General features: G+C 40.6%; 1 protein-coding gene across 1 annotated transcript in view; it reads left to right on the top strand.

Annotated features, from left to right (window-relative positions):
- Positions 1–15,721, top strand: part of LOC147672986 (nicotinamide N-methyltransferase-like) — a 32,909-nt gene extending 17,188 nt beyond the window's left edge. Inside the window, exon 3 of the mRNA XM_086947837.1 lies at positions 13,425–15,721. Within this exon, the coding sequence (XP_086803963.1) occupies positions 13,425–13,863 (439 nt within the window). The 3' untranslated portion in view covers positions 13,864–15,721. The remainder of the gene's footprint in view (positions 1–13,424) is intronic.
- Positions 15,722–16,462: the final 741 nt, after the last annotated feature.

Here is a 16,462-nt window from a genome sequence, read left to right as displayed (position 1 = left end):
GATTTAGTTTGAGAGAAGATTACTGAAGAGAAGGAGTTTGGCCAATCATACAGAGCACCAGTGCCAGTCCTTGGCATTCAAGAACCAGAACTGGGATTTTTCCACTGCTTGCTAGTTGTAGAAACAAACTGTTTGTTTCCATAGATCTCATCAAACCACTGTGGCCAGTCCTACACAGCTGCCCAAAAGGACTCCTGGGTAGTTACCTGTCTCTTCTCACTACAGTACAGGAAATTCCTTTGCAAGCATTAAATTGTACAAAAATTGCTACTCCCGGGCTCAGGAGTTTGATGCTGATGTTTTTCCACTTCATGTTACTACTAGAAACACAGAATTCACACCGACTGCGAGTTTACAGTCTTTTACTGCTACTCCTAGCAAATACGTCTTTTATTACTTACCACTTTTGGAGGTGTCTACAATTGCTACTTTACCATGTTATGTTATGTTAGGTTGGTTTTATAAGGCGCACAGCTACCCAACAAGGGTTTCCCAGCGCCTGCCTGAAAGGACAGAAAGGAACAGAAAAGGGAAAATATTTGTTAAACAACCAATTTTTAAAAAGTTTACGAAGGTGTGCATATATTGTTTCACTGTGAAGCTCAAAGGAGAGTGAGTTCCATAGGGAAGGACCCACGTATCAAACAAGGGACCTCCCATTTTAGTAAGTTTGACTCCGGGAACCGTGAATTTTTCTTGGGTAGTGGTGCGTAACAAACGGGAGGGTAGATAGGGATGAACCAGATTTTGTAGATATTGAGGAGCAGTGCCATCCTTGATCTTTAACATATATATCAAAGATTTAAACTTGGTACGGCTTTCACCCCTAAGCCAATGCAGATCTCTCAGGGCTCTAGAGGTGGAAGATGTTTTAGGAATATGGCAAAGCAATCTTGCGGCTGAATTTTGAACAATCTGTAGCTTCTGTATTACTTCCTTATTAGCCCCCAGATGAAGGACATTCCCGTAATCCAGTCTGGAGGTCACAAGTGCCTGGACAACATTTTTTTGGGTATGGCTGGGGAGCATCCAGATGATTTTTTTAACCATTTCAGGATTTGATTTGATTTTAGATTCATAAAGCGCAGGGATTACCCGAGGGCATCTTGGCACTGAGGACTTGGCCGGACGTCTGTAAAAATGATACGCTTTCACTAGCAGGTCTTATCGGTCAGTTTGAAAAAAGCCATGTTTTTAATGATTTTCTAAAGAGACTAAGTGGCATGCTGTTTTTGATCATCAGTGGCAGGAGGTACCAGATTTTCGCAGTTCCTAGCAAAAAACTTCTGTATCTGGTGAATTTGAAGCAGTTTTAAGTGAGCGGATCTCAAGTTTCTAGAAGGCACATAGTATTTCAGAGGTGGTTTCCAATACAAAGAGCCTGTGCCCTGGACCGCTTTGAATGCAATACATTGCGATTTGAAAATTAATATTTTTCTTACTGGCAGCCAGTGAAGCGCTCCTAATTGGTGTGAGACTGATTCCTATTTGGGAATGTCCAATATCAGTCTGGCTGCTGTGTTCTGCAAGCGTTGTAGTTTTTGTAGATATTGGATCTGAATCTCCACGTAAAGGGCATTGCAATAATCCAATCTGGATATCGCAAGGGTACTTACTAGTGTTCCGGGGGAATAACAAACCGAATCTTCCTAATCATTTTAAAAAAGCCCCAAAAGTTAGCTGAGAGATTATTGATTTGTCTGTCAAAAGTCAGTCTATTATCAAAAATCACCCCAAAGTTTTTTGCCTTGGTAACTGGTTTTGGACAATGTTGGTGTTAGACCAGGATGGTGCAGCACGTGGCTGCTAATTTGTCATCGATATTAAACCCAAATTGTGAACTTGATGGGTGGGCTAGGCTAGGGTACCCATTTCTATAGGCCAGGGCGGGGGCCCCAGAGATGTTTATTTTTACCCAAGTTAAAGACCTCAGTCTTTTTGCCCTTAGGTGTGAGTAAATTAGCCTACATCCAAGATGCAATGCTACTCAAACCGGCCTGAAGAATTGATGGACGTTTCAGATGAAAGGAAAAAGATAATTTGGGTATTGTCCGCGTAAGAAAAAAGAGACAGCCCAGCCTCTTCTGCGATCATTGCCAGAGGTTTAATAAATATATATTAAACAGAAGGGGGCTTAAAATGGAGTCCTGGGGTACCCCGTGCGGAGAGAAATAGATTTTAGAAGTCGCCTTTGATGAGAAGACATGAAATGACTGCTTGGCGAGAAAACGTGAAAACAAACCAAGTGTCGGGCCAGACATGCCAAGGGACTGAAGGGATTTAATTAGCATGGTGTGAGTTCCCGTGTCAAACACTGTGCTCAAATCGAGCAATATAAGAGACACCCTGTCCCCAGGGTCCAGACGTTGTTGTACCATGTCTTTAACTCCAAGGAGAGTTGTCTCGGTCGAAAAACTGGCTCTTAATCCGGATTGAGAGGGATGGAAATAGTTGGAGGCATCAATAAACTGAGTTAGTTGTAGGTTTATGTGCTTTTCCAGAATTTTAAAGTAAATAGGGAGCAAAGAAATTGGCCTAAAATTTGATGGCTGGCAGAATTGGCATTAGCCTTCCTCAAGAGGGGAAGAGCCATGGCATGCTTCCAGACGGATGCAACCGTAGCCTCTTGTAAGGAAGCATTGAGTAGTTTTATGACTAATATCATTGATGGTAAATCAAGCTGCTGTAGTATTGGAACAGGAAGAAGATCACAAAGGGAGCCTGTTTTAATACTGCCTAGGATCTTTTTTAAAGAATTAATATCAAGAGGCACCCAGGATTCTAACATAGTGATCGGTTCAACCGTGCAGGTTAATGCTCTGACAGAAGTCAGTGGAAAAGGGACCGTTAACTGGGTTTTGCAAAGTGACGAATGTGTTTGTTCCACTTTATTTACAAAAAAGTTGGCAAGATTGTCGCCATGTGAGGTTTCTTTTATTGCACAGAGTGCCTCTAGCTACTTTGCAGACATTTATGATTTTTCTTCAGATTTGTCACATGCTTCACTCACCGGGATTAGTGCATTTCTTTTTTGGCGGAAACAGACGTATCTGATTTCACCATGGTCCTATATTTGGATTTATCTTTCACTGCTTTTCCTATTATTTAGATTGGTTACAGTATTTTTTTCACTCCTAAATGGACAATATTTTACAGAACAATCTGCTATTGAACTGGTAGCTGAGGTACTGAAGCCTCGTTCTTCTACACATTATGGGGTCTATTACAATGTCGGGCGGATGGCCACTGCCTGCATCGCAGTGGCGATCTACCCTACAATAACCCCCACCCGCCTCCCATTTCCCCCACGATATTATGATGGCAGGGGGTATTGTGGCAGACGGAAAAACATCCACCACTTTTCTGCCCGGTTGATAAGTCGACCTGGTGGAAAAGGGTTGAATATGGTGGCGTGTCTTGTAGACACCGCAATCCATATTACTATGCATGCGGGATTCTGCCTCAACGCCACCACAGAAAGGCATGCAGATTTTGCAGTTGGGATCCGGGATGTTGGGTAGGTGGGTGGCACATGGGGGGACCTATGGTACCCCCACTGCATTTGCATGCACAACCTGGTAGGCACCGCGCGGTGCCTGCCACGTTGTGCATGCAAATGCGCAGTGTGCAGCCACAGCAATGCGGCGGGTGGTGCTGTGTGCACCACCAGCTACAATGATGTGGATAGGGGATGCCACTGCCACTGTTGCGGTGGCATCATAATTGCCGGTACAGGACCGACACACCACTAGCGGCCGGTCCCAGCACCCCTAGGGTGGTGGACAGACATAAGTCTGCCGGCCATCCTAATAGGCCCGAAAGTGTGAAGAGACCTGTCCCTTTTGAACATTTCTGCATTTCTTGTCCCTAATGTAGTTGTTTGGGATAAGGTCCGAGTTTATATTTTTGGCCCCCCAGAAACATTACAGATTCTTTGTGTGCTAAAAGTATCTGTGGATGACATCATCCATCCTTGTAGTGTTTCTGATGGCTGGGATAGGACCACTGTCAAAATCATGCTTTCTTACACAGTATTGCAAAACTGAAGATTTGTAGTTAAATTCTGCAAAATATGGTGACATTTTTTGTTATTTTCTCTATGCACACCATTAGTTACACAGAGGTAGTGCTCCATGTGCAGTTTTCAATTGCACACAGTGGGAACATTGCCCAAAGCCACCAGTGGGTAGTTCAAAAAACATTCTTGAAAAAGTTTGCATATTTTTCTGGTAATGAACCTTTGGAGCTAGTTTCACATTACTATAAGCTTACCCCTTTCCCAGTGAAAAATAAATATGTGACACAACAAAATTACTCTATTCAAAGTAATTTATTTCCCAGATGTTCATGCACTGCAATGAATATTGGAAGTAAAACATTGAGTCAAAATCAATTTGGGGAACCAGACACTGGCAAGTCCAGTGCAATGATGCTTTATATAGAGCTTGTGTAATCCCTAGACAAATGATTTTTCTGAACAAGACAGTAAAGCAAACTACATGCTTGGGTTTAGCTAAAATCAAAAACATGAATACACCTAATGTTCCCTATTTTGAACGATTTTCAAATTGGCAATACCTTTCAAAGTTTATAGAAAAACAGCTAAATAATATGGTTCAGAATGGAACATATATTTCTCCACTTTCAGGGTCATTCGGGTGCTTAGTGTGGCCAGTTGACACTAATGGCTTTCATACACTTTTTTTACACACCTCATTGGGTTTTAAAGCCAGCAGATCAGATCCCCGACATGTGCAGACAAAACAATCAGGAGTGGTTGCTACATACAGCATAGGAAAGTAATGCTGTCAATGGTTACAGCCTTCACCTTTATCTGTAGTTAAGGAAAATCTGTCTCTCATTTCTGACAACATGTATTTACAATATTTCTTGCTGGGTCCTGGGGCAGCATGTTCGAAACTATTCACATACGCTGTATACAAGGAACTTTGAAAATCTTCTCAGCAGGAAGCTGCTGAACTCATGAGAGAAAATGACAGGGCAAATTAGGGAAAATCATGGCTGTTGTAGATAACACTACATTGTTAACAGAAATGTATTCATTAAATAATATTTATCATCTGCATTCAACTTCCAGCATGGGCAAAGTCAGCTGAGATTGAATATGCAATTGAGCTGGACATTGCAGGTATTGAAATCAAACAATGAGTCATGGAGATATGTAAGTGCAACTGAGTTGTTTTTGCATTATAATTTAACACAAAGACTAATGGCAAAGAAACATGCGATTTACATAATGTTAAACATAGAACATTTAGAAGAAATACCCTTTATAGTAGCAGAAACACCATCAGCTGTATGGTGGATCCATGGGTTTGTTTCTTTGTCCATATCAAAGTTTCATTTTACATCTTGTTTGAAACACTTTTAACTTTTCAAAAGATGTAGCCTTACGGTTAGAGCAGTCGACGTCGAAGCTGGGGAACCATGTTCGAGTCTTGGTAACGACGGTTAACATCCTGTGATTCTGGGCAAATCACTTAAACTCCCTGTGCCTAACAAAAATGAATATGTCCTTGTGTAACGAAACTGGTGCTATGTACGCGCTCTGATAACTGAGATCTTTGGGTCTAATTCACACTATATAAAACTCTAAAAATAAAAATAAAAATAAAAACTATGCAGATATGAAGCTTTGGGGAGAGTGTTCACATAAGAGATGATTTTTGACTTTCGATTAGAGGTGTCTGAGTAGGGAAACCAAAGCCTTTTGAAGCTGAAATGAATGTGAAGCTTCAATTGGCCATTTATTAGTCTGAAAAGAGGTGACACTTCACGAGCTTGCAATGCATTCATGGCCAATTTGGCATGTTATCTGAAGGGTGTCAAAGCTGCCTTGGTTCGGCCAATGTACAGATTGCTTTCAAATGGAAGTTATTTGATCCTGAATGACCGAGGTAGTTGTGGAATTATACCAGGAGTGCCATATGTGGTGACAGTTTCCAGGGTCATTACCTGTTTTAATAACATGTTATTTTTATCCACACACACACACACACGACTAGGAACATTACCTTCTGGCCTTCAATTCCAATTTTTAACATCAACTTTAATAAGCTAAGCTGACTAAAAGCCTTATTGCTTCAAAAGGACGCAGCATTAACATATGCCCATGAAACTTTTGATCTACAAGTTGCAAGGTCTTGTTCTGAAATACAATCACTCCTGTGCTCAAACCTGCTGCAGAATTTTGGTGAACTTGTGAGCTGAGTATTTAATTCTTCAAATACCGCAGGAGTGGAACACTTTTTAAGGCAATTAGGTTTGACTTTGATAGCATGTTGTAGACTGTATTTGGAGTGATTACATCCTTTTTATATAATTTGGTTTCCAATGTATTCTGAGGCATACCGCTAGTAATATTCCTGATTGAAAGAATGTTGGTACTATTTTTGCTACTCCGCAATGGATGTTCCACCTCAAGGCCGAATGGTGATGGAATCGCCACATGTCCTACTGTGTTGTGAATGTATGATACAGTGCTTTGGAGTATATCTCACACTAAGGGTCCAGGGGCAGCATGCACTACCCAATCTGTACTGTGCCACTTATGAAATATCTATACTCACACCTTATACAGGGTAACAAAGAACGGCAGGGAAAAGGAGAAAGGGACAGGTGGGGCACTGCATGTGTTTGGATGATAACCTTCACTCACCCTAGGGTGACTTGCTTCATCCTAGGGTCCCCTCCACACACTGGGACTGCAAGGTATGCATTATTATCACGTTGCTTGAACGCTCAGTCCAAGGCTAGGAACATTGTACTTGATGCCCTTGCATTTGGTTGTCTAGTTGGAGAGAGCTCTAAGGCTCCAGGCTAACAATCATACAAGCTCTTTACCTTTGACACAGTGTAATTGGAACAGTGCTTTTAATCTATAAACTGCCTACGAGCCAAAAGCAGAAGAGGATCAGTTTGCTGGGATTGTCCTAGAACGTTGTGCACTGTGACGGAGATGCAGCCCTGCTGACTCTAACCTTCATCCTGCAAGCCTACTCTACAGAAGATTGTCTTCTTGACATAGCATACACAGGTATGGGGGTTGGTCTGTCCAAAAGTATCTGGCAGACGGTACTCCCACTATGCACTCAGTTTAGGTAGTATTAGATAGGAGTATTAGTATAATCATAATCACACAACAGGAACTGTTTATCCTGGTCATCATTCTTGTAATGCTGGCTATGATACTGTTTCATCCTACTCATAATTGCAGCTAACACTTTTTCTCTACAAGAATACTATTGTTCAAATACATGTTTGAAAAGCCAATTCATATCTTTCTTGTGTTTCTTGGGCATGCAAAAGTAGACAACAAAAGGTCAGATCTATTTCGACGATATCCTTGGGGAATTGGAATGGTCGTATTGTGAGGTTGCAGATACCATCTGGTGCTCTGGTAAGGTTAGGGGTTCAGATAGGGCACTTTGAACTAGCTAGGAATCAGGCCAACATACTTTGATAGTATGTGTGGCCTCAAACCCCAAATCCTGATAGTTATGTTGTACAGATACCCAGCCCTCCTTAATTTGTAGAAATCATATGACACACTCACTAGCTCTTGCCAGGCATAATGTGGTATCTCCAGACACCAACTTTATAAGACTCCTGGGCCAGTGGAAGATCAGAAGAGGACTGAACCTGCTGTCTGAGATCTGAGAACATAATTGAAATTGGACATGCTCTCTAGCTTGTTCCTAGGACAAAAAGGTGAATTGAAAGGGCCATACGGCTGACCTACTGTTTAAGGTACAAGGACACACCAAGCTACAAAAGGCTTTTTATGCAACTGTCCAACTGATCATTGGCAAGTGGACAAGGACCTATGAGTGAGTGCATCCCTAAAGTACTGGGAGGCTTTAAAAGTCTACTTCTGTTGTGGATTGGGTTTTAAAGGCCTAAAGTCAGATGATAAAATCTTTGAGCAGGATGTATCTGGTTAGTGTATCCATCCCACACTGCATCACAGTCATTGTCAAATTGGACTAGACCTTTTTCTACAGCGACTATCAGCTATCATTGGCACTTTGTGCTTCTTGGTGCTATTCCTACTTAACAATTTAAAAAATCATAATGCTAGCTCCTCCTATTGTATTTTTGTCATTTGTGTGTCTTTTGTTAATTCAATGTTATGCTACATTTCTAATTCATTTACAGATTTTTATTGTTTTGCATTTCAACATTATTTTTTTTAGTACTGCATAAATACGTTACCTCTAAGTTATACCTGTATGGTCTGTGCCATAGCTACCTGGGGATTGAGCTCCAGATTAATGTAGTGTCTTTAAGGGTTTACCAGGACAAAGATGTTGGTTATTATTTGAGGTAACCCCATTTTCTTACATTATATAATTTACAGTACACATCCTTTTATGGGGAACTTCTCTGAACTCATGCTTAGAACCTTGTGTGTTAATCATCCAGATTGGAAGGTTGGTGATGGCATCTAGTGGCTATGGTTTTACATCAGGGGCCATGTGCCTGATCAGAGTTCCTTTTTGGTTTACTGGCTACTTGCTTTATTTAATTTCTATATATAATAGCTAAGTGAGTTTAGAGATATTATCTTGTCTCTTTATGATCCCCAAAGTAATGCACTGGCAAAGCTTTATTCACTATGTTCATGAGAGTTTCTGCATTGAAAAACAAGAAAAGGCTAGGAGAAAGTACCATGCTATTGAAAAGGTAAGAACTTCTCACTTTGGGGTAGGTGATTGGGTCAGCTTCAGGATCAAAGTTGCAGGATTTGCCGACAAGTATGGCTTTAACTTCATTAGTTACAAAAAGGTGATGGGTTTTAATTAGGGAATTGTCCTCAAAGTGGATGGTACATTTTGAAATTTAAGGAGAGTTGCAAAATGCCCTGTATTAGGGAAGAAGAATGTACCAGCCAGAGTTAATGGTAATGATTATTGGCACATTTTTGCAGCTGTTACCTGAATTCCTCTCATGCCCTTGATAGAAGTTTGATGCCTCCTCAATCAGACTTAAATGTGGAAGAACACTACTTTGCTCGCAGATTTTCTGAAGCAATACACTAATGTAAATGTATGTAAATGTATTGGCATTTATATAGCGCACTACTTACCCGTAGGGTCCCAAGGCGCTTCGACCGCTGCGAAACCCTTCCTGGCTTCCCTGAGGGATGGTCCCTTAATGGGTATCTCCAGGGTGAGACCAGGCATCCCCGGCGGTCTGGTGGGGCCATTAGTGAAGATGAGGCAAGCTAATGCCCAGAGTTGCCGAGTGTGATCGCTGATCAGAGTGGGCACCGAGGCGGGAGAATTATCGAGTCCGCTGACCCTGGTCCAGAAACCTGCCGCGCCGGGAATCGAACCCTGGTCCCGGGCCGTCCTCTGCTCTCGGGTCTGCCGCCTCTAACCAGTGAGCCACACTACTTCACTTCACTTCACTAGAGGGTACAATCAGCGAGTAAGCAGAAGGCTTGCACAATGAGCATGATTGTGCACAGTAATTTTATAAATATTTTGATATAATGTCCAAATGGCAAACTTGTTCTCTACTATCGCAGATAAGGCAAACATTTCTGTATTGGATTCTTATAATATGGAGAAATTCTAAATGGTTAATTTTGTATTACAGATTAAAATAAAAAGTTAATTTCTTGCACCTAAACCGCGTACGTCAGCAGGCAAGATGCATGTATTTAAGAAATTTAGAAGCATGCAATTTAATGTTTTCAATGAATTGATCTTCTGAAGAGCTACAACTGGTGGTTCACTAAAATGCTCCAGAAGTAGGATCATCTATAGAATGTATGTTTGTGGCAGTGCAGGAGGGCTATAATTAACATAAAACTGATGGGGCAACTAGGAGTCTCTCCCTCTCTCTCTCTCTCTCTCTTTCCTCAAATTCTCTCTCTACATCAGCTCCTTACTGGAACATATTTATGTCATCCATCAAGCAGGCACTGAAAAAAAGAGGGGTCCTAAAATGTAATTTACCTATTCATTTTTTCCATAGGAAACAGCTGTTCAAGGAAAGCGTCTAAATGAAATTACACCTAAATTGTCAGAAAGCTAGATCTTCGTCCAGAAAGCATGATTTGATTAGAATATGTTAAGATGTTTTTGAGAAATTAAGGTTTAAAAACTTTGAATATCTGGATCTGAGTGTCTGCAAAAAATTTTCTCAAACAAATGGGTTTCTGCATGGTCTTTAGCCTTGCACAGCAAAGCATTTGGTGTCTGCAGCCAATCCCCACACTGTTATGTTATGTTATGTTATGTTATATTTATTTTTGTATAGCGCACGGCTACTCAAAAAGAGTGTCCCGGCGCTTTAAATAAGGAGACCTACACCAAAATAACACAACACAGTCATAAAAGCAGGGAGAAATGCAGAAAAAAACCAGAGAGAACAACAGAACAGCCACACCTGTCCACACCTGAAGGCCATTCCTGGCGGGGGGAGTTGGCTGCCCATAGGTGGTTGGATGTAAGGCCTGGCAGTTAATCAGCTCTGCGGACAAACCGTGTATGATGGGGGATAGGCTGCCCACGGGGGGGTGGGTGGCTGCCTGCCTGGGGCTTGGACATAGGTCCTGACCACACCTGCTGGTTGGCATTATGCCTATTACTGCAGCAGTGGGACAGAACAGCCAGCACTAAACCACCTAAAAAATTGTGGTCAATAAGTGAACTTCTCATGTGCTACACTAGACAACACTCCTGCTGCAAAGAAGTGCAGATATGGACATTACCCAAAGACAATGCCATACACAACATCCAAAACCAGTCTGGAGCACCAAACAAATTTGAATTGTGTAATATCACTTTCTGTCATCAAAATGCCGATTGAAACACTATTTCATTAGACATAAATGACTATAAGAATGGCAGTACATATATCATCTTAGCCACGTCCAGTGTGTTTTCACATGAACAAGATAAATATGTTAACAGTATGTTGTTCAATCCAAACACAGCCTTGTACAGTATTGATTAAATACGAGCACAGCCAGCTAATTTAGCTGCCCTATCAAATATTGTAGTAATTTGTCCACATGGATTGATTTCAATACGGTTTTGAAGCCATTCGACTTAACAACCTGTGCGCGGATATATCCAGGTTAAAAGTTCACAATTTTAAGGTCTTACAAGACATTTACAATACACTAATTTGACTTTTTTAAATAGGGCTGCTGGGCAAGCTCGGAATGCTTCCGGTGGGGTGAGTCAATGGCCGATGCAGTGCATATTTTTTCAAGACGTAGTGAGATCGCTCTTTTCTGGAAAATGGTATTTGGGGAAATGTCCATTGTAATCCAAGGGTCAATATATCCTAATCCACAGATAATTTTTTTGGCACTTAAGGGCCAGGTACCATAGAGTTTAGGGGTATAGTGTTTTTCATGATGATCAATGCTAGGATACAGGCAGCACGGTTCTGGCTTGCACCAAATCCTCCATGGGCAGGTAAGTGTTAGGAACAGTTTATTGATATTAGTACGTTAGGGCTATATCTGCTTATGGGAAATCTGGAAAAAAGATATATTTGTGACAAGCGTGGACTCCAGTTTAGTAGGATAGGGCCTTATGTTTTTGAAAGGTTGCTGTATTGGCTTATTGGGGTCAAATATGAATATTAAAGTTTGACTTTGGGTTCACCTTACTTTCCTTTTTGCTATTTTCTGTGTGGCACAGTGTTCTTAACTGTATTAACTGAATATTATTTTTTACTGCTATTCTCATGCACCATTCATGTCTTGAAGAAAATAAAACTATGGTTAAAAAAGACATGTTTTGTGACATCATTGATAACATTACTGATCGCAACTTAACTGTTATTATTAACAACAATATTGAGCATGGTGGGGTCGCGAGTTATAGTTTTTGAAATCCACTAGCCTTCACCATTAACCATAAAAAAATAATAATAAAGAAAGATAACCAATATATAACGTTTCTAATTCGAATCAGTGTCTCTTTTTAGCTGTACTTTGAAAAAATATGTGTTAACAGATATTATGGTCAAGTATTGTCATCGCAGTTTAATGCATTATACAGGTTAAAGGTATATGCTTATATATTGTTTATATTTATCGTTTTTTTGGTTCTTGTTTATAGCTATTTTATGAATTATTTAGAGTTTTATGTATTATGGTCCTGTATTGCCATCTTAGTTTTCTGTTGACCTTAATGGACCACTTGGTCTTCAGCCCTGTGTATCCTCATACCAAAAGAATTCAGATAGACAGACAGATAGATAGATAGATAGATAGATAGATAGACAGACAGACAGACAGACAGACAGACAGACAGACAGACAGACAGATAGATAGATAGATAGATAGATAGATAGATAGATAGATAGATAGATAGATAGATAGATAGATAGATAGATAGATAGATAGACAGACAGACAGACAGACAGACAGACAGACAGACAGACAGACAGACAGACAGACAGACAGACAGACAGACAGACAGACAGACAGATAGATAGATAGATAGACAGACAGACAGACAGACAGACAGACAGACAGACAGACAGACAGACAGACAGACAGACAGACAGACAGACAGACAGATAGATAGATAGATAGATAGATAGATAGATAGATAGATAGATAGATAGATAGATAGATAGATAGATAGATAGATAGATAGATAGATTTCCCTACAGATGACTACTTTGCATCAAAGAGACTTCATGATCAAGATAAATACAATTCCAAGATGCGACGATGGTGCTTCTTTCACAACAATGTTTGGAAGCTTGTGTATGAATGCAAGCATTTAGTAGGATACATTGTTTGCTTCAGAATTGTGCATTACTAAAGACAAATTTCTTCTTTTAAAGGTACATTGTTAACCAGTGCTTTGTACCATGAAAGCAGCCAGGGTTTTAAAGGACACCCTGTGAATATAGCCTTACAGCCTGCCGTAGCAGGCTATACCGGCCATTAAAGGCCCGCTCCAGCATTATAAAGCAAAAGGCGGGGCCTTTAGCAAGGGGGAAGGCCTTAACTGGACAGTATAGCCCATCTACGGCGGGCTATATGGCTGTTAGAAAATTCTATCACTAGAGGGCAGAATGTTCTAACAAATAAAAGAAAGGCCTCATTGAGCCCGAGGGGATTTAAATCCTCCTGGGCTCCACGAGACCGTTGTTCACAGCAACAGCTGTGAATGACAAAAATTAGAATACTGGGAGCTCTGGGCTTTTACCGGCTATTAGAAACCTGGAGCAATTAATTGTCTTCAATGGAGGCCCAGGCTCCAAAAGCCCCATCTGGTAACATTATAGTGGGATAAGGCCGTAGTCCGTACATGGCGACTCTCCTCAGTGGCCTTAATGAAAAAAATAATAACTCTGGTGTAAATTATGAATACAAAATGGCATGACTATTTTGATAGCATGTATTTGTTTTTTTGCAGGAAAATGTGGATTGAGAAAGAAGGAAAGATAAGAAAAGCCATAGAACGAGTTATCAAAGCCGAAATTTTCGAACCTCACTTGGTAGCCCCAGGACTTCCTGCTCAAGCTGACTGCATTTTGAGTGAATTTTGTCTGGAGTTTCTGAACAAGGATATAGAGTGCTACGGCAAGGCCCTGAAAAGTATGGCATCACTGCTAAAACCAGGTGGTTGTCTCATATTACATGCTTTTCTTGATTGCACCTTTTACACACTTGGCAGTCTCAAGTTCCCAGTCATACGCTTGAGTGAGGAATGTGTGAGAAAGGCTGTAATAAGCTCAGGCTTCACCATTAAAGAATTACATGTCACTCACAGAGCTAATAAAACTTTATATTCAATGACTGATTTTTCTAGCACGTTGTTGCTTATTGCATTTAAAGAAAAAGACAAAGAGTAGTTCCATTGGGACCTACAATGGAAATGCAGGTTGAAGCGAGCTGGCAAATTCTTTAGTGGTTTTGTTGAGTTGTGTTCAGTGAATTGTGTCAGAGATCTACTTTTAATATCCACAAGGATTTTTGTAATTTATCTAACGTAAAGACAAATGCCATCATTATGATGGCGGTCAGTCGGACTGCGGATTGCCATCACAGCGGGCAGGACACCGTCCTATATTCAGTCAGTGGCCCCACTACCCAATTAGGATTTGACCGCCACACTAGCGGCTTGTGTTGTGGCCAAGGAAAAGGGCCACAGCACAAGCCACAGTGGAAAAGGGCACTTAGTGCATATCCCTGCCCTGTGTGCCAGGCACCATGTGGTACCTGCCACAGGGTGCATGGATGTGTGGGGGGGACTATATGTGACTCCATGGGGAATGGGGGTCCTGCTTGGAGCCCCGAAAATCCTTTTCTAGCTGCCTTTTCGTGGAGGTTGGACAGCCATGAAAAGGCAGTCGGAAAGGGACATCGTAATCCCTACAGTGGTGCCTGTGCAGGCCCTGCCCCCATTGTAGAGATACGCGTTGGACCGTTGCCTCAATGGGATCATGGATCCTGTTAGAGGTGGCACTCTTTCTCTCAACCTCTGCAGTCCGACTGCCTGCATTGTAATGCGGCAATCTGACCAATGGCTTGTATGTCAGTGGGAATGCCACCGCCATAATCAAGCCCTAACAGGCAGCTCATATGAATTGATATGGCTGTAATTTGTTTTAAAACAGAAAATGTATTAATATTCTTTGTTCATATGTCATGAGCTATACGAATAACGTGTTCCCTAGATCACACAATGAGGAGGTTCAGAATTTGGGGCAGGTTTTTGAGTAAATGTGGCAAAGCATTTCAGATATCATGGGTGCTGTCCTGCATTGTACATGAGGGAAACACACATTACAGAGTAATAGCTACAAAGATATAGCACTGATTCTGTCAATCCCTTCTCTGGAACTCAAACAGATTTCCTAGTGCTATGCATAGACCTTTGCAACACAGTGTGCAAGTCTAGCATAGTCTCTATATCTGAAGGGTAACCTTTTGGTTCAAAATACTATAATTAGACTACATTCAAAACTTTTCCTACATTGTGTGTATGCTGTATAATGAAGCACCTACGAAATGTGGGAAATGTTTGGAGTTATTAAAAGATTTCTCCAATTTAACTCCTACATTGATGAGGAGTTATTTTATGTGCAGAACCCTACGTACATTTATTATTAGACGTGTCCTTGTTCAACAATTATGGGTGGTAGCGTTGTAACACCCATGTACCAAATATGGACATCCCCTCAACAAACTAGCACAAAGTACTGCAAATTAGTGCAAAGCATGATTTATGTAACTTTAACCCTATGTTTCAGCATAAATAACATTTTGCGCTGGACAATGACATAAAACCATCTAGCACTGTATAGAGAGGTAACACCTCTCTCCTCCAGCTCTTCATATATTTATGATATCCATCAGCTGCAAACTACAGCAGAGAGAAAGCATTACATTTGATGTATTTGTTATCCTGTATTTTGTTTCTCCTCACTCATCACCTACCTTATATGGCTAAATGTATTATAAGTTCGCCTGTGGAATATCAAGAATGCAGAATGATCTATCCAGATATCGTTTTTGAAGTTATTTCATCTTCACTGATGTCTAGTTAAAGTAATTATGCTTTTGTCATGCAAGAGATAATAAATTTGCCCAGTAACATACATTATTTGGAGCAAGTGTAATAATAAAATAAATGCACATTTATTACCTAAGTGTAACTGTAAAATCAATGTTATAGCTATTGTGCACAATAAAAGTTTTGAGAAAACACTGCAATATCACTGTTTTTTTTATATTATAATGACTTTTAACAGGAAAGCAAAACTTCTAACAGCCTCATGGCATATGCAGTATGATTTTAACTCAATGCATAGATATAACCCTTTTGTATCCCATTTCTGGGTAATAATTTCTCTGTATATCTTATGGTCTATTTTGTCTTTCATCTCCTGTTTGCTCCAGGCGTGGGTTATAACACAGCTGGCTGACTACACATAATCCCTGCACAAATTCTTTATGAATAACGTTTGAAAATGCATTCCAGCAAGAGCTGGCCCACATTTGAATACTTTTTTTTCCTTAAATCCATAAAGCATTCCTAAATAGGTAAGTGTAACAGCAGCCATGAATGCGTGCGTGCAAAAAATCAGATAATGATTAAGGTAAGTTAAATTTTGGATTTAGGATTAGATTTTGACTAAGGATTAGCATAGATTTACCAGCTAGATTTTGGGTTTAAGTAAGATTTGGTTAAAGATTGTGTCAAAAATGCTGATCCTTTCTCGTTGGCTATGGTTTGCACCTAAGCCAGGCATAACCCACCACTTTACTCAGGGAAAGTCAGATACATATATGAGATAACCTGTGCTCACCCTCTAGTAGCTTGCTGCAGAGCAGGCAAGCTTATCAAAGAGGCAATGTGTAACTCATTTGTGCAACCTCTTTGTGCAGCAACACAGTGAATGAGACCACAAAAGACTCCACACCAATAACAAAAATAGATAAAATGTT

This window comes from Lissotriton vulgaris (assembly GCF_964263255.1).
Source record: "Lissotriton vulgaris chromosome 2_1 unlocalized genomic scaffold, aLisVul1.2 SUPER_2_unloc_1, whole genome shotgun sequence".
Lineage (NCBI taxonomy): Eukaryota > Metazoa > Chordata > Amphibia > Caudata > Salamandridae > Lissotriton > Lissotriton vulgaris.
The sequence above is the reverse complement of the archived record's forward strand: the minus strand, read 5'-3'. Positions and strand labels throughout refer to the sequence as shown.